The 27621-nt window shown below is 39.5% G+C and overlaps 1 protein-coding gene across 6 annotated transcripts in view; it reads right to left on the bottom strand.

The window, feature by feature from the left end:
- Positions 1-24603, bottom strand: part of DOCK7 (dedicator of cytokinesis 7) — a 217597-nt gene extending 192994 nt beyond the window's left edge. For 2 of the 6 annotated variants that reach the window (XM_037043513.1, XM_037043528.1), the window contains exons 1-2: positions 24233-24548; positions 476-581 (exon numbers count right to left, since the gene is read on the bottom strand). In XM_037043513.1, the coding sequence (XP_036899408.1) occupies positions 476-581; positions 24233-24270 (144 nt within the window). In that variant the 5' untranslated portion in view covers positions 24271-24548. Of the gene's footprint in view, positions 1-475; positions 582-24232 lie in introns of all 6 variants that reach the window. The other 4 variants (XM_037043521.1, XM_037043538.1, XM_037043560.1 and 1 more) reach the window with 3 other exon arrangements.
- Positions 24604-27621: the final 3018 nt, after the last annotated feature.

Below are 27621 nucleotides of genomic sequence, written 5' to 3'. Positions count from 1 at the left end.
TCTCAATAAAGCTGTTTAAAAAAATTGAACAGAATCTAATCACTCCAGGAAATACAGAAGTAGAAAAACAAAACTAGAAGGAAGAAATTGCAAAGGATCTAATCAGTTACATAAAGTACAAGAGATAAGAAAAATAAGTCTATAGGAAGCAAACATAAAATCCAAAAGGCAAGAAATTCTATAAGAAAACTAGTCCAATTCCCTCAAACAAGTTAACGCCATAAAAACAAAGTTAAAATTCCAGCATTGATTAAACCCTGGATGTAGTTTCAGAACTGACTAGGAAATCCACACTTCTATAACACCTCCTCACTCTCTTCCCCAATTCAAGTTTCAGGAAAAAGTGAGCTAACATTAAATAAGGTTACGAAACTAGTGGTACAACCCAACCCACTGGCTCTTCTCTTTCCACTACTTGTCAGGGACGAGTCAGTAATACACCAGGAACACACCGTGTGTTAAGTAAGCTACTTACTGTGGTATGGTGGGATATATTGCCAACAATGTTGAGGTTTTTGAGCAGTTGGGGAGAGCCACTGTATTGTCCAGAGATCTGCTTCCTAACTTCAGCAGCCACAGTTCTACAACAAAGAAAGCAAATACTTACTATTTTTAAAAATAAAACAACCTAGGTTTAAAGTGGGAGGAAGGTAAGTATACTAAAGATTCATTTGAAGAACAACAAAACTCAGGAAGAAAGCTGAGGAATTAATTCCTAAAGCGTTATAATTTATTCAAAAATAAATTCCTAAGATATCAGTTGAACATCTTTATAACGCTGATGTAGGGTAAAAGACTGACAGCCAACTTACATAAGGGTTTTTTTTGTATATGGCATTTCAGGGAATATACTTTGGTTTATAATAGAGCTGGAAGCTATGAAATGAATATTACTTTAAGGATATAAAATCAATTTGAAAATACTAACAAATTAATACATGATAAGAATTAGAAAGAAAAAAACATTTTTCCTTTCTAATACTACTAGCTCTTCATTCATGCACCTGAAAACTATTCCCTATTACTATTTAATAAAAAATGTCCTTACACTCTGGCATTAACGTCTTTCCATAATCTGACCCTAATTGCCTTCCTCACATATCCTTTCCCAAAATCCTGTCATTGAACATAAATCGCTTCCTAGAATGCCGTTTCCCTCCTACATCAACAAATGTAATTCTTAATTAGTTTTAAGTGTAAAATTCAAATGCCAAGACCTCCATACAAACTTCTTGACTCACTACAACTAAAAAGAATACACCCATCTTTAAAACCCTTAGCACATTTATCATAACCTAACTTTCATTTTCCTCATAGCTATTTTTCCATAATTCATGTATGGTCTATATAAACAGATACAATGGTCTCATTTACTTTGTTTTCCCTAAAATATTTAGCAGATAGCACTCAAAACAGGTGAATGAATGTTTAGCCCTGTGAAATACATAGTATTACTGACCTTAATGACAAACGAAGTAAATCACCAAGGCATTAGCATAACATAACTTGACAGGTCTTTATTTGAGTCAGGATTAGAGTTTAAAAGATCTACATTTTCAAGCTGGTGTCGACCCTTGGGGGCATACTGGTATAATAAATTTACTTAAATAGTATTTCTAAAACAAAAGTGTTTTAGGTATTTAAGTGACTTGATAGTTCATTAACCTCTATATTCCTTAGAGTCTACAAAACTGTAAACCAAAACATTCAGTGAGTCCTACACATCCAGTAAATATAAAACTTCCTCACATTAGTAATATTTCTAACCAGTAATAACTATAACTCAAAAATATAAAATAAAGACTACTCTTCACAGATTTTGTGCAATTATTTTCCTGATGTCAATACCTAAGCTCTACCCTATGTCATCAATGAACTGGCCACTTAATTTTATAAAACTTGGCTTCTGCCCTGCCTGGTGTGGCTCAGTGGATTGGGCACCGGCCTATGAACCAAAGGATCACTGGATCGATTCCCAGTCAGGGCACATGCCTGGGTTGCGGGCCAGATCTCCAGTAGGGGGCACATGAGAGGTAACCACACACTGAGGTTTCTCTCCTCTTTCTCCCTCCCTTGCCATTCTCTAAAAATAAATAAATATATATTTTTAAAACTTGGCTTATGTTCTTTCACTCTTTTTGAAAAAATAAGCTCTAGTTTTTTCCTATTTCCACCACACATAAACTGAAACAGGCTTCATGGCGTGGTTTCTGGATGAGGTTGACCATACTTTTGTTCTGAAGTGTTTTGAAGCTGATGTCTGAATTCAGAGCCTTGAACATCTTGGCCTCCATTTGAATTTCCAGCTGAATGTCTAAACAATCTCATTTTCTAAAAATTATCCAGATTTTTGATGTAATCTTTTTCCCATTTCTCTTCTTCCATATCTCCTTGCTATGTCTGTCTTCCTCAGTATTACTCAATACCCAACTCAATCTACCAACCCCAGCACTACTTCGGTGCTTTGGAGCTGAGCCACGGATAATCTAAATTGTAAACTGCCATATATTTCATCAAATTCAGGAATGTCACTAATTGTTAAGAGGTACCATTACTTCATGTACAGCCAAAAAGAAAAACCCTGCCAATTAACCATTACACTACCAATTAATTGGAAGATATACCCTGATTTCAAGATTTCAGAAGATGTTAAGAAATGAAACTTAAACAAAATGACTATTTCAAAAGGACCAAGGACCTTTTGTGTCCCCATGTTACAAATCTGTCTTATTTCTATATTATATAATTTCCCCCCCAAAAAGAAAATTGGTAATAATTGAAATTTTTGTGTCCCCATGTTACAAATCTGTCTTATTTCTATATTACATAATTTCCCCCCAAAAAAGAAAATTGGTAATAATTGAAAATAAGAACCATTTGCAAACTGAACTATAATAGCAATAATATCTGGAACCTACACAAGGGATACATTTTTATTGAGATCCTCAATATGAAAAGATTTCATTAAATGGTAATGAGGAAAATTTTCCCAAATAAAACACAGTATCTTTTAGCCATCTTATGGCCCAGAATATGCAAGGCAAGAAATGTGATGAATAAATACAGTTCCTCATAACAATTAAAATTCTTTATCTTAGATTACTTTTTCCAATAACAATTTTTGCTATACCTAGTGATAACTCATGTAGTAAAGCAATAGGAAGTCTTTTTTACTTCTTTTTTTTTTTTTTTTAAAGATTTTATTTATCTTTAGAGGGGAAGGAGAGAGGGAGAGAAACATCAATGTATGGTTGCCTTTTGTGCACCCCCTGCTGGTAGTTATCCTGCAGGGAACCGGCCTGCAACCCAGGCATGTGCCCTGACTGGGAATCGAACCACGATAGTCTGGTTCGCAGGCCCACGCTCAATCCACTGAGCTATGCCAGCCAGGGCCTTTTTTACTTCTAATAAGCTATTAATATCAACTCAAAGTGAAAAGAAAAGTAGGTTAAAAATCTCATAATTACTTATGCTCCCAAATTATAGGAGAATATCTTCTTCCCCTTATAGAAAAACATGACCCAATATTTGATTGCTTTATCTCCTTATCAGCTCTCTCCATTTCTACCAGTTCCCTCACTATGTCAACACGCACTACAGTTTTCACAAAAGAAAGCCCTTGCTAAGGCCAGGCCATTTACCATAGGATGTTGGAAATAACCCCCAAAAGGACGCATATCCCAGGGGAAAATTATATTGCATTTAACATTTCCTCTAGTCTCCTCTCACTTGCAGATGCCCCATCCAACCACGATTTCCAGAGAGACTCAAGGTCAACCTGGGCCTCTCTCATCTCCAGTCAGCCTGAGCAAAGGTGAATAAGGAGAATTTTGACTAAAATAAAGAATTTAGTTGTGCTACTCTTCTAAGGTCACAAGAAATAGATGCACTGTAACACATCAAATGCGAGAACAAGATCTCTTGGAACTGGCACTCTTTATATCTAAGATATTAAGTCAGGGAAGAAATGAAAGAAAATATACCACAGACTATACCAGGTAAGGAAGTATGTCAAAGACAAGGAAAAAAAGGGGCTAACTAAAAAGCCCCAAAAGAAAAAGGACAAAAACAGCCTAATGCTGTGAGTATCCCAGTCAAAGATTGGTAATTGATGGGTTGAATCAGAGTCCCACCATTGGTATCAAAAATAAAGAGAAGTAAAGCAGGAAGGGAGGAAGGAAAGCAGGAAGGGAGGGAAGGATGGATGGATGGAGGGTGGAAGGAAGGAAGGAAAAGAAGAAAATAATTGATTAAAGTAATGCGACATTGTATCACCTCCTAAGTATTTGTGTCAAAAATTGTTAACCTGAATTGAATCAAAACTGTAATCTAAGATCCAGTTTACAGTAAATATAGAGAACAATGTAACAAGTTTACACCAAAGGAAACAATCAGACTAAAACCAGAAGGCAGTTCATTCTATTTGTCAAGTCTCTTCAACAAATCAACGTGAGAGTGAGAATAATGGGAAGGAGAGGGGAAGGAAGGATGGGGATGGGGCAGGGGAGGGAGAGAGGAAGGGAGGGAAAGAAGAAAGGAAGGAAGCTAAGCTTTAACATAAAAAAGACAAGACTGGCTCTGGCTGGCGTAGCTCAGTGGATTGAGCACTGGCCTGCGAACCACACAATCGATCACGGTTCGATCCACAGTCAGGGCACATGCCTGGGTTGCAGGCCAGTTCCCAGCGGAGGACTCACACGAGGCAACCATACATTGATACTTCTCTCCTTCTCTCCTTCCCTTCCCCTCTAAAGATAAATAAAATCTTTAAAAAAAAAGACAAGACTGAAGAAAAAGTCTATTTAAAAAGGAAAATAAGACTTAGATATAATTAAATGCAACAAATGGTTCCTGCATCCTGGTTTGAAGAAAACAGCTATAAAGAAACATTTCTGGGGAAAAATGAGTAACATGAACACAATTACATAATTAAGAATTTTTTTAATATGTGAACATAGTATTAATATAGTGTGCAGGAAAATGTCCTTATACTTTACACAGACAAATGATATCTGTAGTTTGGCTTAAACTCTTCCATCATAATTACTCTGCCTTAATGAGGAAAACTAGAAAATGAAATATTAATATGAAATACAGATGGGGCAAATACCCTTCAAATACTATATCATGGTCTCTGTAAGTGCGGCCTGATTATTTCCATTTTGTTTCTCTAGGTTAGACACTCCTCTGTGCTTTCAAAGCACTCTGTGTTTATCCACATACATTGAAAGAAATGCCGTTTCCAGGAAGCTAGTTCAGACAGAAAGCCGGCTGGCCAGACTGCTTTCCACTATGGTGTAAGATGAATCTGGCCCTACTGACAGAGGCTGACTTCAACAGTAGGAAAACCCAGTGTGTAAACACTCTCTTAAAAAGAAGCACATAAATTGCAAAGTCAGTTTTTCTGGAATACTGGAGATGCTACTCTCAATTATAAAACTGGGTGAAAAAGAAAAAGGCACAGTGGAGTCTCAGGAATTTGGCTTCTCAGGCCTCTCGCACACTCTCCCTCTTCAGGGCACCTCTGCACCTCCTCGAGGACTTTGCGGACAAGGAACCGTCACTTCTGACTGGAGTATGCTATACCGTCTCTTATTTTGTATAAATGTCTCAAAGCAGGTTAATGCCTGCCATTTAAGAAAAGGTGGGGTGAAAGTCGGTTTACAGTTGTTTGTATGGAAAGTAACACAATAATTAATAAATAAGAATAAACTGTGTTCCACGTGCTCACAACTGCAAACCTACTTTTGCCCCGCCCTACATATTCTTTAACTTGGTCAGGTATCTCCTGTCTACCTCATTGTGATAAGTGAATAATAAATCATGGCATCTATCAAATTGTTTTTGAAATCTATTTCTTGCAAGGAACTAAGCAATTAAAAGCAGTTCGTCACCTTATTTATCATTTACCCTTGCATCCTTTATCAGAGTGCCTAAGACACACTAGGTGCTTTAAAAAAGGTTTAAAAAGCTAAAGTGGCAAACGGGAATAAAGAGAAACTCATAGTTCCTCCCCTCAAAAAAGAGTTCAATAAGAATGCTACAACGGAACAAGTGATATGAGCTTCCTGGGGGGAAGGAGAAATAAAGACAGGTATAAGAGAAAAAATGTAATAGTAAGAATGAATTTAGAGACTATGTCATATATGAAATTTCCAAATGCTTTTTACAATAAACTTATTTACAACTATAGTTGGTTTCCAATTGATTGGAAAAGGACAAGAATGTATGCTTCTTTATTACTGTCAAATAGGTAAACATTTGCTGGGAGGGGGATAGGAATCTGCATCCACAGATTTCTCAATGTATAACCTTTTCTTTATTTTTTTATTTGTAAACCTATCTTTATATAACCTTTTCTCTAACAGCATAGCCGACATCATTATTAGCCCATGTGTTAACTGGTAAGATAAAAAGTCACCACTGAAACTTTATTAACAATTTGTAAACAAGATATATAAAATGTTCATGTACCTCAAAAGAGTCTCTAATATCTAACATCTCTGCAAAGTACCGGTTCTAGAACTACTTTCAAGCTCTACGATTATGCAAACAAAGTTACTATGAGAAGCAGAATAAGTCGGTTTTTCAATATGAAGAAAACAAGGAACACTTGATAAAGAAGGCATCTTTAAAAAATAAATAAAAGAAATATGTGCATGACATTAAAAAATTCAAACTTCACAGAGAGGTAAAAACAAAAAGATATATCTCACTACCACTTCCACTACTTCAAATTCCCAGTCCAATTCCCCAAATGTAATCACTTAATATTTTCTTAGGAATCCTTCAAGAAAAAGATGTGTATATATCACTGTGTGTGTGTATGTGTGTGTATAACCCTTATTTTTTAATATCTACATATGATACCATACAATAACATTTTCTTGATACCTTACATCTTACACTTAATACATCTTGAAACTCTTTCCACATCAGCACATAAAAATAATAATACTCTAGCAATATTTACCAAGCACTTACAATCTGCCAGATAATGTGCAAAATTTTACATGTTACACCTCAATTACTTAATCTTCAAAACACCCTTATTAAGTAGGCACTACTACATCAGGATACTGAAGTTTCAAGAGGTTAAGGTAATAATGAATAACACTAAGACCTGAACTTAAGAGTCCCACTCCTAGCAATGAACATATTTGGTCAGTCTCTATTGGTAGACACTTAGGCTAGTTCTAGTTTTTGCAAAGATCACCACTGGAATGTGAATTTCATTAGGGCAGGTTTTCATCTAAATAAAAAATTATGAGTAATGTTTTATTCTCTCTTTTGGGCCTTTTATATTTCCATATTTTCTTCAGCACTATATATTATTTTATAATCAGAAAAAAATAGGTATTTTTATTTTTATTTTTTTAAAGATTTTATTTATTCATCTTTAGAGAGGAAGGGAAGGAGAGAGGGAGAGAAATATCAGTGTATGGTTGCCTCTCGTGAGTCCCCTGCTGGGAACTGGCCTGCAACCCAGGCATGTGCCCTGACTGTGGATCGAACCGTGATCGATCGTGTGGTTCGCAGGCCAGTGCTCAATCCACTGAGCTACACCAGCCAGGGCAGAAAAAATAGGTATTTTTAGATAAACTTCAAAATTAAAGTAACTTTCCCAAGTTTATTTTGAAAGATAGAGCCAGGGTTTGAATTCACATCCTTAAAGCTCCTAAGGCCCTTTTCTACGGAAACAAGTTTCCAAAGGTAAATGATCTAGCTATAGTTCACATCACTAATCTCTCTATTCTTCAAAACCAAGTCTTTGAGATCAGTTAAATACACACAGGGAAAATGTCTGCTTTGTATACTGACATATCAATAGCAACACTATAACAACTACTGTCACTGTTACAAAGTCCCCTACCTTTCATGGATGGCTAATTGAAACTCCCAGCTGAGGCACTGCCTTTGTGCCACTTATACGCTAGCCTGTGTTAAATTCTTTAGGAATTTAGGTTCAGTGGACCAGTAACCACTGAAGGCCCAAGAAAACAAAAACATGTATGGTGTGGTTTGTGAAACAAAAGAACAGAAATAGTCCTTATATATAATACACTTAACATTTAAGATATAGCTCCTTTTGGGGGAAAATAAAAAAAAATGTCAGATGACTCATATATCCCATCTGACACTATTTAGGGATAACATTTAAGATTTAGAAGACACTATTAAATAAAGAGACTTGGATGTTTCCATCACTCTGATCGACAGCATTTCATTATATCTCAATTTCTTCACCTAAAACATGATGAAAATATTGCTCTCCAATTTCATGGAACATACTAAATTATAACTATACTGAAAAAGAATTTAAAAATTTAGCATTTAGAAAAAATAATCTGAAATTGACAACAACAAAAAAGAACACTTAGGAGGGAACCTCTACTGGAAAAAGCCAATCCTCCCAAAAGGAGATAAATTTATCTTTAATTCCACCCTCCTTCATAAAAGTAAAGCCAGAATCTTCTTACCCACAAATGTATAAATTATATTTTGGTATGAACTATATATAATTAATTGCTATGTCATGTTCATTCTAACTCTTAAATACTTCTCAAATCTTTGTCACCTCCTTCCCTTTTCTATAGCATCAGTCTACAAATAACAGCATACTTAATGCTGAAAGTCTGACTGCTTTCTTCTTAGAATGGGAAGAGAGCAAGAATGTCTACTCTCACCACTTCTACTGAACAGTGTACTTCAGGTTCTAGCCTGTGCAAGAGGAAAAGGAAGAAAGGAAGAATAGAAGAGAAATTAAAATAAGGAATTCAGATTGGAAAAGAAGAAATAAAACTATCTTTGCTGTCCTGACCAGTACAGCTCAGTTGGTTAAGCATAATCACACAAAGTGAAAGATCGAGAGTTCAATTCCCTGTCACAGCACACGCCTGAGTTGTGAGTCCATCCTGGTCAGGGCACATAGAAGAGGCAACAGATCAATGTTTCCTTCTCATATCATCAGTGTTTCTCTCCCTCTCTTTCTCCCTCTCTTCCCCTTCCTCTAAACAATAAACAAAATGTTTAAAAGAAAACTATCTTTACTCACAGATAACATGGTCTTATATGTAGAAAATCTTAAGAAATCCACCAAAAAAGCTACTAGAACCAATGAATTCAGCAAGATCAGAAGATACAAGCCCGATATCAAAAAATCAACTTTGTGTATATTTCTATATACTAGCAATGAACAAACCAAAAGTTATTTTTTAATTCCATTCATGTCAACATAAAAACAATAAAATACAGGGTCTGGCATAAATAATGCCCCTTTTAATTACAAAATCATAAGCATGTAATTCTGTAACATAACAATATCATACTCAAGAATACATATGACATTTTAGGTAAAATGTTCAAATTAAAACTCTAAATCATTATACCCATGTCATTACCCTACCAACACACTCAAGCAGGCCTGACTTCTGCCAGACCCTGTACTTAGAAATAGGTTTAACAAAAGAAGTACAAGACTTATACCCCCAAAACTTAATCTTTGCTGAGAGAAATCAAACATGATCTATTAAATGAAGAGATGGTCTGTGTTCATAGATTTGAAAGACTCAAAACTAACAAAATTTATATTGATATTGATCCTCAAATGTTTATGGAAATGCAAAAAATCCAGAATAGGCAGAACAATTTTGAAAAGTTAGAAGTTGGACAACTTACACTTCCAGATTTCAAAATATACTACAGAGTACCAATAATCAGAATGATGTGGTAAAGACAGACATATAGATCAATGAAACAGCACTTAGTGTCAAGAAATAAACTCTTAGGCCCTGGCCAGGTAGTTCAGTTAGACAGAACATCGTCCCAATATGCCAAGGCTGTGGGTTAAATTCCAGGTCAGGGCAAACATAAGAATCAGCCAATGGCCCTGGCTGGTGTAGCTCAGTGGATTGAGCGCAGGCCTGCAAACCAGAGAATCGCCATTCGATTCCCAGTCAGGGCACATGCCTGGGTTGCAGGCCAGTTCCCAGCAGGGGGCATATGAGAGGCAACCATACGTTGATATTTCTCTCCCTCTCTCCTTCCCTTCCCCTCTAAAGATAAATAAGTAAAATAAAATAAAAAAATAAATAAAATAAAAAGAATCAACCAATGAACACATAAATAAATGGAACAACCAAAAAATGAACTTAGACTCTTATCTCACATCATGCACAAAAATTAATGCAAAATGGATCATAAGCCTAAATGTAAGAGCTAAAACTATAAAAACTTGTAGAAAAAAATCAGAGAAGGAAATTTTCTCAACCATGAATTAAGCAGTCTTGGCTACAATACCAAACTAATGATCCTTAAAAAAAGAACACTGACTGATTGGACTTCAATAAAATTAGAAATATGCTTAAAAATTCACCACTAAGAACACGAAAACAAACTAGAAAGGAAACAAATATTTGTAAATCATATATATAAAAAAGGACTTGCGTCCAGAATATATAAAAAACTCTTACACCTCAAAACAATATAAATAATCCAACTGAGAAATGAGCAAATGATCTGAATAGATATCTCAACAAAGGAGATCTGTGAATGGTCATTAAGCTCAAGAAAAATATCACTAATCATTAGAGAAATGCAAATCAATAACCACAATAAAAATAAATGCCAACTTTACACTCATTTGAATATCTATAATAAAAAAGAGGACAATAACAAGTGTCAGCGAGGATCTGGAGAAATTAGAACCCTCCGACACTGCTGGTGGAAATGTAAAATGGCAAAGTCACTGTGGAATAGTTTGGCGGTTCCTCAAAAAATGAAACATAATATTACCAGATGATCTAGCAATTCCACTCCTAGGAATATAACCATAAGAATTAAAAACAGGTGTTCAAACAAAAGCTGTACATGACTGTTCACAGCAGCACTATTCACAATAGCCAAAGGTAGAAATAACCTAAATGTCTATCAGCTAATGGATGAATAAGCTAAATATGATATATATATCTATACACAATGAAATATTATAGTCATAAAAAAGAATGAAGTGCTGATACACGCTACAACATGGATGGATCACAAAAACATTATGCTAAGTAAAAAAAAAAAAAAGGCAGAGGGATGTAAAGCACCAGATAGGAAATATAGTCAATAATATTATAGTAAGTAGGCATGGTACAAGTTGGGTACTAAAAATATCAGGAGGAACACTTTGTAAAGTACTTGATTATCTAACCACTAAGCTGTACACCTGAAACTAATACAAAAATATTGAATATAAATTGTAATTTAAGAACAAATTAAAAGAAGCCAGACACAAAAGACCACATATTATATGGCTGTATTTATGTGAAATATTCAGAAAAGGCAAATCTAGACAGAGGGAGAGAGGGAGGGAGGGAGGGAGGAAGGGAGAGGCAGAGAGACAGAGAGACAGTGCGAGAGAAAATATTAGTCCAGAAAATATGCCTGGACCTTGGGGTGCGAATAGGCGGTAGCTATAAACTTCCATAGGTATTTTGGGTAGTGATAAAAATGCTGTAAAATTGGATTCCGGGTGATGGTTTCACAACTCTATAAATTTACTAAAAATCATTGACTATGTACTTGAATTAATCTTATAGTATGCAAATTATAACTCAATAAAGTTGAAGTTATTTTTTTTAAAAGAGCCTGAGTATAGCTGGAACTACTCTGTGAAGAAAAGGGGAAGAAAAAGAAATTGTTTATTAGTCAGAGTAAGAATTATAACAACAGGAAAAAGATGAGAGGCAGAGTAACTAAGAAAGTTTTGCACCCTGAAACAACTTACAACAATCACAGCTTCCTCATCAACATTTATGAAAATCATTCAATGACTGATATGAATTAAGAAGTTCAGTTTTCTGGTGTCATAGGTCAAATCAGAAACGCCTCATGATAGTAGGACTGCAGATGCAGAAGCAGCAAAGGAAAGCGGAAAAAAAAAAAAGCACAACTCCTTGGAAGGGCTATAGTTGACATGCAGGTCTGAGCCAAACTTAACAAAGAGACTGGATGCACAGCTGGCATCAGGTTACACAGGCTTTCTTCGTATTTCGCAAGTTACATTGAAATTTTAGTAGGTAGCAAAGCTGATTGTAGAGCTGTATATTTAAATAATTATAGTGATGCTAAGCAACTTAAATGACTAATTTTAAAGACCATCATTTGTTTTGTTGTGACTCTCCTTCTTTTGTCTAGAAACCCCTTCTTTCTGGTAAGGAGCTCACTCCCTGAGACTGGGTGGGGTTGACACCATCACATCTCCCCTCCAAAACACAGAGTAGGCCATGGGACCCAGGACCTGCCAAGACCCCTATATCCCTAAACATAGTGATTGGTTCAAAGAAGAACATGTGAACCAAGCCAGACTAATAATTCAGTTGCTGGATCTTTCCTCACAGAACTAAACTGGCAGGATTTGAGTCTGGGGCTGCCAACTCTCATTGTAACTCAGTGGAAAATCTACTCAAGACATGAAGAGAAGAGCCTGCTGATACCATAGGTATCTCTGGACGAGATGTACTCAGTTATGTGAGTCAACATTTTTATGTGCAAATTAATCTGATTTGAGTTTCTATCACCTGCAACCAAAGTCTCCTTTCAAAAGCCACTGAAAAAGCAGTGAGACAACTAGCATGGTTGCAAAAAGGGTCCCAATGATGTAATCCAGAGTGAAGAATTATCTCTCTGAGGAGAATGAATTGACTAGTGGAAAGCAAGATGCAAGAGAAATGCAGGTAGATACATGAGGTTTGTCAGGAAAAAGTTCAATCATCGTTAATATAATGAGAACAGTTTGAACAACATCAGTGTAACCAGGCTGCCAAGGAGAATGGACTGGAATGCACAGGCATAAACAATGATGACTTCACTGTACTAGTCAGTGGGGATAGTAGACACCATTGAGTTAGCATTGTGTACTGTGTGGTCGTCACATTCAAAATGACTGAATGAATAGAGCAAAGAATCTGCACCAAATTTTGTGTTAAGCTTGAGGCCACAGCTACGGGCAACTGGTGACTGGCACAACAACACACCAGTTCACGCATCAAGTCTAGTGCAGTTTTTTTGCAAAACATCAAATCACCCAGGTGACTCGGCTTCCCTACAGCCAAGATTTGGTGCCCTGTGACTTCTGGCTTTTCCCAAAACTAAAATTACCTTTGAAAGGGAAGAGATTTCAGACCATCAGTGAGAATTCAGAAAAATATGACAATGCAGCTGACAGTGATTAGGAGAACTGTGTACAGTCCCAAGGTGCCTACTTTGAAGGGGACTGACTGAGGCATCACTGTCCTATGTACAATGTTTCCTGCATCTTGTATCTTCTTCAAGAAATGTCTCTACTTTTCATAGTACATGGTTGGATACTTTATGGACGGACCTCAAATTTCTTCTTCTTCCAGACTCCAATCTACTGAACTGAGGAACTGTTCCTCCATAAAACGATATGTCGTGTGGCCAAGCAAGCACACCTGCCAACAATCTCTCTCCAGCTCTTTGGGAAGCAATGGCCAAACAGATAAGTTGTCACATTCTATTGTTTCCCCTCCTTTTCTGCCTCACTTCCCCTTTCTCTTTTGATGCCCTGGAATTATATTCCCAGGTAAAGTGTCAACTCTTCATCCTTGTCTCAGTTTCGTTTTCAAAGAACCCAGACCAAAACACCTACAGCAACCATCAAGCTTTGAGATCATAAACAAAATGAGGACTGTCAATATTAATATAATGTTGAATAGAAATGATATTAATCTGCACGGTAATGCAAGGTAACACCATATAGAGCAAGACAAAAAAGTAAATAGATACAAAGTTTGGAAAGGAAGAAAAAAATTCATGGCTTCTAGACGACATGGTTGCCTATATAGAAAATGAATCCACAGATACATTTTTAGAACTAACAAAAGTTTAGTGAGGTTTATAGAGCTGGATACAAAATCCTTATATACCTAAGAATAAATCTAATAAAAGAAATGTAAGAAAGTTACAAAGAAAATTATAAAATTTCACTGTACAATATAAAGAACAACTAAATAGGAGAGTACACCACAATCACAGATTGGAAACTCAATATTATAAAGATGTCACATTTCCCTCAAACTGATGTGCAGGTTCAATGCCATCCCCATCAAATTCTAATAGGATTTAGGGGTTTTTCAAAAATATACATGGAAATTCAAAGAGCTAAGAGCAGCCAAGACACTTTTAAACTGTGGGAGGAGTTATCTACCAAATTCTAAGACTTACTAGGAACGAAGATCATTTACAACTGGTGAAAAGATGTGTAACCAGACCAACAGAACAAAACAGCCTTGAAAAACCCCACAAATGAGGACATACAATCTACTACCTAAGTGTCAGAGCAGACCAGTGGAGCAAGAATAACTTGTTGTGGACCACTCTGCCTGGTTTCAGGAATTGTAACTCTACCCCCTGTTGTTAAGGAAGAGCAAGCAATGACCTTTGGAAGGCGAGCCTCAGAAGACAAAGCTTGTCTCTGGTAGCAAATGCTTCCTCAGTTTCCTACCTGCCCCCAAAGCATGGTTGGAAGTCCATGAGGGGTAAGTCTTCTCACAGCGGGAAGCAGCCTAAGCCAGACCCGACCACTTAGGAGGCCTTCATGGAAGGACTCAGGAGGCTGCAACAAAGAGCAAGCAATAGACCCGTGCCCTCTGGCTATGTGACATAGCCCAAGTCCCCATGTCCCCTGGGAGAAGCACTTCCTGGCTCTAATCCCCTTAAGCCTGAATACCTGTTGGGGAGGGGTGCAGCTCCTTGCTAGAGCAAAATCTGGCATCACAAAGACTTCCTGATAAAACCTGTGAAATCTGCTCTAAGAGTGTTTTCATTCATATGTTAAGGGTTCGAGCAGGAAACTCTAAAACTCTCTTCTGATAGACTCTGACTCAGACTAAGCCCTCAGATTTCTTTGAAATGTTATCTACTGTTTGATCCTTTCTGCCCTGTATTCCTGTGTATTACAACCCAATAAAAGCCCTTGAAGGAAGGGGCTCAACGCCTTTCTCCCCTGAGAAACTGGCCACTACTCATGGCCTTTTTCCTCTGGGAAACTGGCCACCTCTCCTCCCCAAGCAGATCATGCCTCAGTCATGTTTACTCTCATCTGTGGCACACGGGGGGACTTGTGAGGAAAGTCACCCCATAATAATTCATTCTGAAAAAAATTACAATTTCACATTATACACTTGTCAAGCCCAGGTAGAATATAAAACCAAATACAAAGGACACAACTACAAGTTTATGATAATACAGATGAATATCTTAATGACCTCAGGGTAATAAAATGTTTCTTAAAGAAGACTCCAAAAGTAGTAACCATCAAAAAAAGACACAAAAATTGCTTTAAAACTGAGAACTCTGTTTTGAAAAGACTCCACAAAAAGGCTAAAAACCAAATAGGAAGATATGTGCAACACTTATAATCAATAAATGACTAATACACTAAATGTATATAAAGTACTCACACTAAAAAGACAAAATCCAAAGGAAAAAAACAAAAGAAGGGCAAAAGATATAAACAAGCAATTTACAAAAGAGTATTCAAATGTTCAATAAATACACAAACTAGCTCAACCTCATTAGTAATCAAGGAAATACACACTAAAACTTTTACAAAAAGATAGCATCATGTATCCACTGAATTGGCAAAAATGAAAATGCTGGCAATACCAAACGATGTAACTGCATAAAGCAACACTGTTGCAGGAGTGTAAATTTCTACAGCTATCTTAGAAAACAGTTTGGCATTACCTAGTAAACTTGATGATAAATAAAACTGCTATGACAAGCAATAAAATAACTAAGACCCAGCAACTTTATAGCTGTACCAGAGAAACTCATGCACATGTACACCAGACTAAATGTATAGGAACGTTAATAGGATCATTGTTTCTAATAGTCAAAGACTAGAAACAACCTAAATATCCATCTACTATAGAATGAAAAATTGTGGTGTATTTTTATACAATGATATTTAAAAAAAAAGAAATGAACATGAATACATTTCAATTATTCATAACATCATGAATAAATCTCAGATACAAATGTAATTTTGAACAAATGAAGAAAAGCATACAAAGATACAATATGGTTATATTCAAATGCATTCAATACCAGAAAAATGTACATTGCTTAGGAATGCACTAATAGGTGGTAAGAAGAAAATAAAGAAAAGTAAGGAAATGGTTATCCCAAAAGTAAGGACAGTGGATTAGAATAGTCTGAAGAAAAGGGTAAGATTTGGAAAAGAAAAGAAAAAAATATTATAAAAAGAAAAAACAGAAGAGCGAAAGAGCAGAAGATTTGTGGGGATTCAGTGAAAACACCAGACTGGTCCAACATACAACCTAGAAAATAAGTCAACCAGAGAGGGGCCAGATTATAGATGACAATAAAATGCAAGCCAGAGTAACACAATAGAAAGCCACTATATATTTTTGAACAAGCAAATGCCATGTTAAAGCTGTTTTCGAGAGAATTCATTTGCAACACATTGAATTAGAAGAGGCAGAGAGTAAGTAGTTCAGTTAAGATCCTGCTGTGGTCACCTAGAACTGAGGTAATGAAAGATGCTCCAGGTTGTCAGGGTGGCATTCATTAAACACTTCTTATGTGTCCACTTTACACGGACTCTGTGCTAAGCACTGGAGATAAAATGACCTAGACCAGCTATCACAGAGCTCTAAAAAGCAGTACAAAATAGGAGGAAGGAGCAGGGTAGAGGGGCATATGAAAAATTTTCAAAATAAGCAATAGTTTCTGAAATCAGAAAAGAAAAAGGTCAAAGGTTCCCAATCTTCGAGAGTTCCATAATTAATTCAAGTACGTATAAGGTACCATGGTAAGCACATCCATATAGCCCAAGGATTAATGAGAACAAGCAGGAAGTAGTTGTGACTATACCACGTACAAGTGAGAAATATGACTAGAAAGGAAAAAGGAATGATGGTTGGCACCTCCGAAGGCCAGAAGACTCAATGGTTCTTTGTTCTATGATGAGAAGGGCATATTAGGTCTTACAGTTTAAGGGAAGCACCCATAAAATGGAATAGACTACAAAGTAAGGGGAATATTGTGAAATCAAAGTTCTGAGGGAGGTGGCCAAGTATGGGATTCAAAGCACAGTAAAACAGGTAAGCTTTAGGGGTAAGACACTTTTCATGCTCAAGAGAAAGGCAGTTAAATGACATATTGGCAGAGCAGTTACATGAAGAACTCATGTTAGAACTCATGTTGAACTTTTCAGTAAAAGATGGTGTAGGGAGCCCTGGCTGGTGTAGCTCAGTGGATTGAGTGCGGGCCTGCGAACCAGAGGATTGCGGTTCGATTCCCAGTCAGGGCACATGCCTGGGTTGCAGTCCAGTTCCCTGCAGGCCAACTCCCAGCAGGGGACACACGAAAGGCAACCATACATTGATGTTTCTCTCCCTCTCCTTCCCTTCTAAAGATATATAAATCAATAAATAAAATCTTTATGAAAAAAAAGATGGTGTAGGGAAACAAAGATGATAAATAAACAAAGATGATAAATAAGAGAAATGATTTGGAGTAAACTTCAAGTGAGAAACCATTAATTAATAAAAGATCAACTTTGGACTGTTTTAGTCTCCCTTTAACACTACTCTGCAGCTCAGAAGCAAGAAATAGGTTAGATATTTAGCAATAAGAGTTAGTGAGATGAGTAACACAGAAGGTCAGGGAAAGTATATGTCCAAAGTGATTTTGGAGTTCCAGCCAAGATGGAGGTACTTATACCTCCATCTTATAGTTATGCTACTTATAGTTATGCTTCACCTCTTCACACAACCAAAAGTAGGAAAAAATGAATTTAAAAACAAAAAACAACCAGAATTGTCAGAAAATCAAGCTATATGGAACTCCGACAATCAAAGAGTTAAAGAAACATTCATCCAGACTGGTAGGAGGGGTGGAGACGGGCCGCTGGGGTGGAGAGGATGCGTGGCAAGGTGGGGGCTGGTGGACTGGATGATCCCACATTCCTACGTGGCTAAACCAGAAGGAACAACTGGGGAGCAAGACAGCCCATGTAGCCCAGGGTTCCAGCACAGGCAAAACAGCCTCAGAATCTCTGGCAGTAAAAACCTGTGGAGGTTGTGCCCTAACTGGTGTAGCTCAGCAGATTGAGCGCTGGCCTGTGAAGCAAAGGGTTGCTAGTTCAATTCCAAGTCAGGGCACATGCCTGGGTTGCAGGCCAGGTCCCCAGTAGGGAACGCAAGAGAGGCAACCACACAGTGATATTTCTCTCCCACTCTTTCTCCTTCCCTTCCCCTCTCTCTAAAAATAAATAAAATATATTTTTTAAAAACCTGTAGAGGTTGTGGTGGCAAGAGAAACATCCAGTCTCTTGAAATTAAAGACAGAGCTCAGCAGCAAGCACTGTTCCCACTTTGACCCCTACCCCACATGCAGCACCACAAAGCATGAAGTGGGTTGCCTTACCCTGGTGAATACCTAAGGCTCCGCTCCACCCCTTACAACTTAACAGGTGTGCTGAGACAAAGAAATATGACCCAAGTGAAAGAATAGATGAAATTTCCAGAAAAAAGACTAAGTGATGAGGAGATGGCCAACCTATCAGATACACAGTTCAAAACACCGATAATCAGCCCTGGCTGGTGTGGCTCAGCAGATTGAGTTCTGGCCTCTGAACAGAAAGGTCGCAGGTCTGATTCCCAGTCAGGGCCCATGCCTAGGTTGTGGGCAAGGTCCCCACAAGGTTGGGAGTGTGCGAGAGGCAACAGATCAATGTATTCCTCACACATCAATGTTCCTCTGTCTTTCCCCATCCCTTCCCTCTCTCTAAAGATAAATAAATAAAACCTTTTAAAAAACTGGTAATCAGGATGCTCACAGAAATGACTGAGTATGAATACAAAATAAAGGAAGTGAAGACTATACAAAGTGAAATAAAGAAAAATATGTAGGGAACCAACAGTGATGGGAAGGAAACCAGGATTCAAATCAACGATTAGGAACAAAAGGAAGAAATAAACATTCAACCAGAACTGAATGAAGAAACAAGAATTCAAAAAAATGAGGACAGGCTTAGGAACCTCTGAAACAACTTTAAACATTACAAAATCCAAATCACTGGGCTACCAAAAGGAGAAGAGGAAGAGCAAGAAATTGAAAACTTATTTGGAAAAAATAATGAAGGGAAACTTCCCCAATCTGGTGAAGGAAACAGACATATAGGAAACTCAGAGAGCCCCAAAGAAACTGGACCCAAGGAGGACTATACCAAGATACATCATAATTAAAATGTCAAAGGTTAATGATAAAGAATCTTAAAAGCAGCTAAAGAGAAGCAGAGTTCCCTGCAAAGGAGTTCCCATCAGACTGTCTGCTGATTTCTCAAAAGAGACCTTGCAGGCAAGAAGGGGCTAAAAAAGAAGTATTCAAAGTCATGAAAAGCTAGGACCTACATCCAAGATTGCTCTATCCAGCAAAGCTTTCATTTAGAATGGAAGGGCAGATAAAGTGCTTCCCAGAAAAGGTCAAGTTAAAGGAGTTCATCATCACCAAACACTTATTATATGAAATGTTAAAGGGACTAATCTAAGAAGATCAAAACTATGAACAGTAAAATGACAACAAACTCCTAACAATCAACAAGATGAATATAAAAACAAAAGTGAAAACAAACTAAGCAAATAACTAGAACAGGAACAGAATTACAGAAATGGAGGGTTATCAGCAGGGAGGGGCTTGGGGGGAAGGAGAATGGGGAGAAAGGTACAGGGAATAAGAAGTATAATTGGTAGGTACAAAGTAGACGGGGCGGGGAGGGGGGCTAGGAATGGTATAAGAAATGGAGAAGCCAAAGAACTTACAATGTATGCCCCGTGGACATGAAGAACTGAGGCGGGGAATGCTGGAGGGAATGGCGGCACCAGGTGGGGGCATCAAGGGGAGAAAAAAAGGATGGGACGACTGTAACCGCATAATGAATAAAATATACTTAATAAAGTGATTTTTTTAAAAAGTAAAGGCAGCAATGAAGTAGTTGATACTAACTGGAAAGGATTTACTTTGATCAGGAGTAAGATAATGAACTGAACAAAGTAGATTCAGCAGACTGAAAGATTGGGCCTATCTAGTCAGAGTTATAAAGTGGTTCAAGACTAAAAACAATTGAGTTTATAAATAAGCCTATATCTAGGAAACCCTACTCATGCTAAATTTCCTCAGAAATAAAGATCTGATGAAGCCTTCCATTAAATTCTGCTTCTTAGGCAACAAAAATGATACTGAATTAACAAAAACAAGACTCAGAAGGCAAGGGTAACCTTTTGAGATGCTAACAGTGGCACTGTTAGGAAATCTGGAACTACTCCAGAAAATATTTTGCAGAAAGAAAATACAGCTGAATAAAAGTGTAAGACCTGCAATCAGAGGACTAGGATTTGAAGTCCCAATTTAGGCAAATAATCTCATGTTCCATAAACCTCAATTCCTGGATTATAGAAAGAATAATAACAGAAAATAGCATAGGAATAAGAATAGCAGCAGCTAACAATTTTTTGAATGGTTATTATGTTTCAGGAACAGTTCTAAATGTTTTACATGTATTAATTCATTTAGTCCTCATATTAACCTTATGGAGTCAATCATCCCCATTTTACTGATGAAGAAATGAAGACAGAGAGTTTAAATCAACTGCCCAGAATTATATAGCTATTATGTAATACTGTATAAGCAGAATTTCAGCCTGTACAATGTTCCCTGATGCCTGTATTCCTTTTTACTATGTTCTTCTGCCTCTCTGGGTTATGAAAATAAGAATGCAATAAAAAAGTATTTACAAGTACTCCTCACTACTGCAGAATATCATGTCACAGGACAAAATAATCCAAACAAAATCCTAGATCATTCATTATAATCAACATTCCAAAAATTGTACCTGTTATTTGCTGGAGGTGATTATAAAGGTTAACAATGCACATGCCTTGTTCTCAGGAAGCAGGGAGACAAGAGGCAATACTTGATGTGGACAAAATGCACGTGCTGCTTTCTAGGATGAGCTGAGGTACAGTGACAGGTACAATCAGTGATACAGTGTAAAGACCTTGGAGAAATTACCAAATCACAGTTCCAAAACAATAACAGCACTAAAATAATAGCAAATGGTCAGGGAATAACTGAGCCAGGAAAGAAATCAGCATAATTCTTTTTAGGTAAAAGTTTCTGACCATTATAAAGCTTTAAAAAAAAAAAAAAGGTTCCAAGTAACAACAGCATTTTCACAGAGCAACAAAGTCCATATATGCACATGATAAAAAAGGATTATCTCTACCCAGAAAAGGTCCTAAACCTCTACTATAAATACTGTAATAATAAAAAATAGTTGATACTGGGCATTACTAAAAAGCACTGTTCTGAGCACTTTACATGTATTGATTTGTTTTAACCTTTGCAACAGCCCTAGAAGGCAGTTTCTACTGTTATCCTATTTTATAGGTAGGGAAAATAAGGCATAATGAGGTGAAGTAACATGCCCAAGTTTACTCAATGAAGAACAGTGCTAGGATGTCAAACTAGGCAGTTTGCTCCAAAGTTTGTGCTATTCTTCCTACAGTAAGAAACTAAGAAGCAAAACAAGAATTTACTCATAAGTATTATTCAGCTGTATTTGGCAACAAGGAAGAAAGTACCTTTCATTCACAATAAGCAGACATTTCACCATCTATAGCAGTTCTGTCCCTTGGTCTTCCCTCCAAGTTAAGTCTGTACACTTCTCCTGGATTCTCATCTACTCCTCTGGCTTCAATTATAACCAACTTGCTGAAGACTCCCAAACCTAGATTTTCAGCCCAATCTCTCTCTTCTGCACTTCATATGTACACCAATGACCTAGTAGATGTTTCTCTTTGAATGCTCCATGAGTACCTCAAAGTCAACATGCCCAGAACTAAATCATCATCTCCATTATACCTCATTTCCACCCTCACACATTTTCTTCTCTACCTTACCTCAATAATTGTCTCCACCATCCACCCAATTTCCCAAGTCAGAAACCTGGAGGTCATCCCAGACTTCTTAGTCTTTCTCACCTCTATATCCAACCAATCACTGCCATGTCTATCTTGTATCTCTATAATAAACACATGGCTCTTTGTTTCCATTGCCTTAACTTTACAACTTCACAAGGCTATATTAATTTGAATTTAGTGCTGTTTTGCAAAACCGATTGTGTGTGTCTGTGTGTGTGTGTGTGTGTTGTTGTCCTGTCCCATTTGACTACAAACTCCACAGACGGAGGACTAGACATTAGATATATTTTATATCTAACTGCCTAATGTGCACATTCTTGATCAGCGCAATGTTCTCAGAGGTTAACTTCTGGTTACATTAAAGAGAAATTAATGCTAAGCACACATGTCAAGTAATACATTTTTAAAAACCAGCACTGTCTTTAGAAAAAAAGACTGAACTGTTTTACAAAAAAAAAGTAATAATGTTTTATTAAACCTATCACAACTCCCTAGAATATACAAATTATTATGTGTTCAATGATAGTTATTATAAACCATGCACTATGCTATAAACACTTTACACCAGCGGTCTCCAATCCACCGGCTGGCTGCCAGCGGCCTGTTAGGCAGCGGCCTGTTAGGAACCGTGATGCAAGTAAGCAAAGCTCACCTGAGCTCCGCCTCCTGCCCACCCGCCACCAAACCAGCAGGAGAGCCACCCTCCCTCTCAGGCTTCTATGAAACCCGCCCTGGGGCCAAAAGGGATGGGGATTTCCATTTTCACAACAACTCTATAATTTGAGCACCGCTATCATACCCATTTTCCAGATGAGGAAAGTAAAACTTAAGAGAGTTTAAACAATTTGACCAAGGTGGTAAATGAGAAAGTAACAGAAGGGATCTGAACCCCTGTCACAGTCTGACACGAGAGCCCGTGCTCTTTAGCACTTGCTATTTTCCCTCTTAAGAAGATCAAGTATGTGTTCTAAACTCGAAAGAAAAAAAATAAGCCGAGCTTAAATCAAAGAAATGTTAGGTTATGGAAATTCAGGCAGTTAAGAAAGGGACCTGTTTGGAAGGTCCAAAAATTCTTTAAGAAATGTCATTAAACTAAAAAGATCCAGAGCCGCAAAAATTACAATTGTAAAAAAAAATCTGAATGTTTCTTTTCTTAGGACATCATAATTCATAGAAATATGGTCTCATTAAAACCAAAAACGTTGTCTTATCCATTAGTATATTCTACAAAGAAATTCTACACATACAATCCTCGACAATAATTCAACTTTTAGTTTTGAGCGGGTGGGGAGGGCGAGAAAGGTGGCAATCGGCACACCACAAATAGGTGAAAGCCTGGGGAACCTCCACCTCCATCGCTCGCTCACTTCCAGACCCCTAAAACCGGAGCGCGAGGGCCGGTGCAGAAAGAGCGCTGCCCGCCGTCCCTCCGGCCCGGCCGTGCGGACACACACACACACACACACACACACACACACGGGCACGCTGCAACTCCCACGGCACCAACACCGAGCTTCAGCCCACAATGCGTCGCACATTCCGCAGCTGCACCGCGAAGGTGCAGACCTCGGGTTCTCAACTTTTCGTTTTGGCCGTACGTCCTAAATTCTGGGTGCACCAGCCCACGGTGAATTGGGCCCCTGGGTGCAGAGAGAGCCGCTGTCAGATTTCTCAAAAAGGGAACGCGGCGCGAAGGAGGGGTGGCCTCCCGCCGGCCAGGAGCCCGCCGCGCGCCGCTCCTTTTGTTGGGGTGGAGCGGAGGGCGGACCCCCGGACCCTCCCGAGGGCCAACGGGGAGTGGGCGGGGAGAGCGAGGGGCCCGGCGTCGCGGCTCCCCCCCGGCGCCAGAGGGGAGGACACAAAGAATTTGGGAAGCGCCGGTCGGTCGGCCGGCCAGCCGGGGAGCCTCCCCCACCCGCCCTTCTGTAAGCCGCTGCGAAACTCCAGGCCCGGCCCGCCAAAGGGGTGGCGGAGGCAGGCGCCCAGGGTTCCGTAGGTCCCCGGGCCGGGCGAGGGTGAGGGCCGGGGTTCGGGGGCCGTGCGAGGCCTCGGCGACGGCCGCCCCAGCCGCGAGCCCCTCCGCCCAGCCGCAGGCCAGGCCGCGGGATCCCCGGCACCGCGTCGCCACACCCACCCGCCTCCTAGGCCCTGCCCTGCCGGACTCTCCGGCTCCTTCTCCGGCTGCGGAGGGACGCCCCGCGCCCGAGCTTTACCTGCTGATCTTCTGAGCGAAGGCGCGGCGCTCGGCCATGGCTGCTGAGGAGGCGGCGGCGGCGGCGGCGGTCTGGGCGCGGACCAGCGGGCGCGTGCCTCCTCGCTCGCGCTCCCTCCCTCGCGGCCTCCTCCAGTCCCAGCTCCGGACTCTGGAGGCTGGGGCTGGCGGCCGGTGCCGGGAACGAGCCCTGCCGTAAAGCTCCTGAGAGAAGCGCAACCAGAAACCGCTTCTCCCCCCCCACCGTGTGTCAACCCCCGCGGGAGCGCAGGCTCCGGAACGCCGCTGCGGCGGGCGGGAACCGCGGGGTGGAATGGGGCGTGGGGGGGGCCGACCGCAGCCCGGGCCGCCTCCCTGCTGTGGCCCGCGCGCCCTACAAAGACGGAGGGAGAAGCGAGACTGGGACCAGCGACCTAGCGGGGGCGGGGGGGTGGGGGGGTTCCTTTTCGAAAAGGAAGAGGGAAGGAAATGGAAGATGGACTTTGCCGAGGGGGTGCTGTGCTCTGCCGCCCGGGATGGCTCGGTTCGGCTTCCTGCAGCGCCCATCTTCGACCTGTTAACCGAAAACACATTTTTGTTGTGTTTCCACCGCGTGAATGGGGTCTGACTGGAGAGAGAATGGCTTGTGTTAAAGAAAAAGAGCCAGGAAAGACCTTTCTCCTACTGAAGTAACTAATAAAAGTTGACTTGTGGTGCTTAGGCCCTAGATTCAAGTTTTACACCCATGGTGTTACTTAAAATTCACAACAGCTCTCTGAAGCAAGTTACCACTATTTTCGAGAGAAGGAATTGGTTCAGAGAAGCTAAGCACTGGCCCCGGTCACGCAGATGGTAACCTCTTCGACTGACTTGCAAACCCAGAGCCTAGACCTCTTCTCTGATAGCACTCCTCCTGGGTCTATTACTTCCCTCTTTTAGATTTCATTTTCTATTTGTACATGTTGGAAGAAGTGAGCTCCATGTACTTTCCCAATTTCACATTCTACCAAATAATTTCTATGTCTACCACTCTAACTTGATCTTGCCCATTAAATCCGATTATTAAATAGGGACTAGCAGAAATCATTTTATTGTTCTTTTGTAATCCCATGGTGTCTAGATCGTTTAGCTCCTAAGGTATATTTGCTGCATAGTGAAGTTATAGTGAAATGAAGAAAAATATCTCGGTTTCTTGTACCTTCCCTCATAAGTACAGCAAGAATTTAATATATGTGTTTATTACTGTATCTTCACTGTGTCCTTATGAAGTACGTTGGATACTTGTTTTCCTCTTTTACAGCTGGAAACTTTGTAGCATTCAGCCATTAGGTTATTTGCCCGGAGTCACACACTGAGTCAGAGGTGAATACTTCAATTAGTCAGAGCCGTAGCTTCCTGTCCAGTGTTCTGGCCAGTGTGAAAGATTTCATTCATCTATTTCCTACAAAGATGTTCATTCCAGTAAAGACAGTCTATTCAAAGAGGCTATGTATGTAGCTTCTAACTAAGTGTGGAGCCCACCTAAGTGTTCTAGAGAAAGCAAAGGTGCACTAGACTCAGTCCTGCTCTCAGGAAGTTTGAGTCCGTTGGGAACGATGAAACAGCTGCTGAAAGAACTGTGAGTCAAGGCTAACACTGCATCCAGGCCTTTCAGACCCTCCATATACAAACCCAGTCTTATCCTGCCACTTCCTTACTATGTAACCTTGGGCAAATTACCTAACTTCAACTCTAAAATGAGGGAAATAATTGTACCTACTTGAAAGACTATAGTGAGGATTCACAGAGTTAATTCATGTAAAGTTCTTAGAACAGGACATATGGTAAGTACTATATGTATTAGCTGCTGTTATTATCATTACTCATCATTACACTTCAGCTTGTTCTGGGTGCTTGATAGTCCCTGAATCGGTTGTCTGCTCCCCAGCTCCCAGCCAGATGTTGTATGCCTTTATCTCTGTTCTCCAAACATCTTTTCACTACTCTGTTGAAGAACTGACCGCACTCTGTTTTGAATAGTTCTTTGTATACATGACTCACTAGCTGCCAAAGTGTCTGGAAGGACATTACATGCACTGTGCAGCTTGCTGGGAACATTCAGAGTGGGAGAAGGGTTTGCAGGACCAAGCTGTAAGCAGGACACACTGAGTTTTAGGAGCATTCCACTTCTATGCCCCCACTTCTAGGGGAGAGCTGGCAGTCACAGACAAGTCCAATTTGGGTAGATATCCATGTCCACAGGCATCCAATCCCAGGGAATTGCTTGGAACTCAACAAAGGGAGTGAGAGTGGAATTGCATTGGCTGGCCAGCATCTGTTTGCCATGCTACCCCCTACACATACACACACATACACTGGTCTCCACCCACTATACTTCCATGGAACTGATCCCCACTCCAACCGCCACGCCCTCCCAGTTTAAAGGATGAATGTGTGTGGCCTAGGCCTTGAGAAGCAGAGAAGCACATTCCCCTGACTTCTGTAACTGGTTTAGAGATAGGCACGTGAGTGAAGCTAAGACAACTGGGTTCTATCAAAGCTAAAAATTACATGTGCTGTACCAGGGGCCTCCATCTCATTTGCCTGAGAGTGAAGCCAAACATAGCAAAGAGGAGAGCAAAAACTGAAAACCATGAGAAAGAAATGAGCTCCTTGTAAGATGACTTGCTCCTTGGACTTTGAAATTACATGAAGTAATAAGGTGCCCAGGTTTTGTTTGGTTTTGGTTTGTGGTTTTTGCTTTAAGCCAATTTGAGTTCATTCAGTTTTCTGTCATTAGCAAGTGAAAGAGTCTTACTTGATAGAAGCCTTTATTTAGTCAACACTATTTGTGTCCTCAAAGATTTTAGAGTCTGGCTGAAGAGATAAACAAGTAAAATGTATGTTAACTACTAACACAGGAAAAATTGAGGATGATCCACAAGTTCTAGATAGCATCAGTTCTCAGCTTCATTTAAAGACTAGGCTATCACTAGGATGTTCGTTTTTCATATGGCAGTGAAAACAGGAAATTTAACTCTATGTTTACCCTGTTAAAAGTTTGTGGATCCTGAATTGTATAGTGTGCACCTGAATTGTCCCTCTGAAGTTGAGTGTTTAGCTAATGACTTCTAAACTCCTTGGTTGAAGGCTGATCCTGGGGACATTAACATTCTGTACTCCTGAGAGATACGGCAGGTACTTCATTTGGAAAGCCATCTGGGTGCACAACTGTCCACCACACATGCAGCACAAATCAAAGATGAGCATTGGGGGAGAAAGAGGGGACACCAATAGTATCTATTCCAGACCCCCCTGGAAGTGATGCATAGACTACAATTGCAATCCTACCAGAATAGAGTGTATTTACCCCTCATAGTTCTGGTGCTTTACAGAGCTGCGAAGGACCAAAAGGCCAGGCTACCCCAATAA

The sequence above is a fragment of the Sturnira hondurensis genome, unplaced genomic scaffold (genome assembly GCF_014824575.4).
Source record: "Sturnira hondurensis isolate 20B ecotype Veracruz unplaced genomic scaffold, ASM1482457v3 Scaffold0000648, whole genome shotgun sequence".
NCBI lineage: Eukaryota > Metazoa > Chordata > Mammalia > Chiroptera > Phyllostomidae > Sturnira > Sturnira hondurensis.
This window is presented reverse-complemented; position numbering and strand designations above follow the sequence as displayed.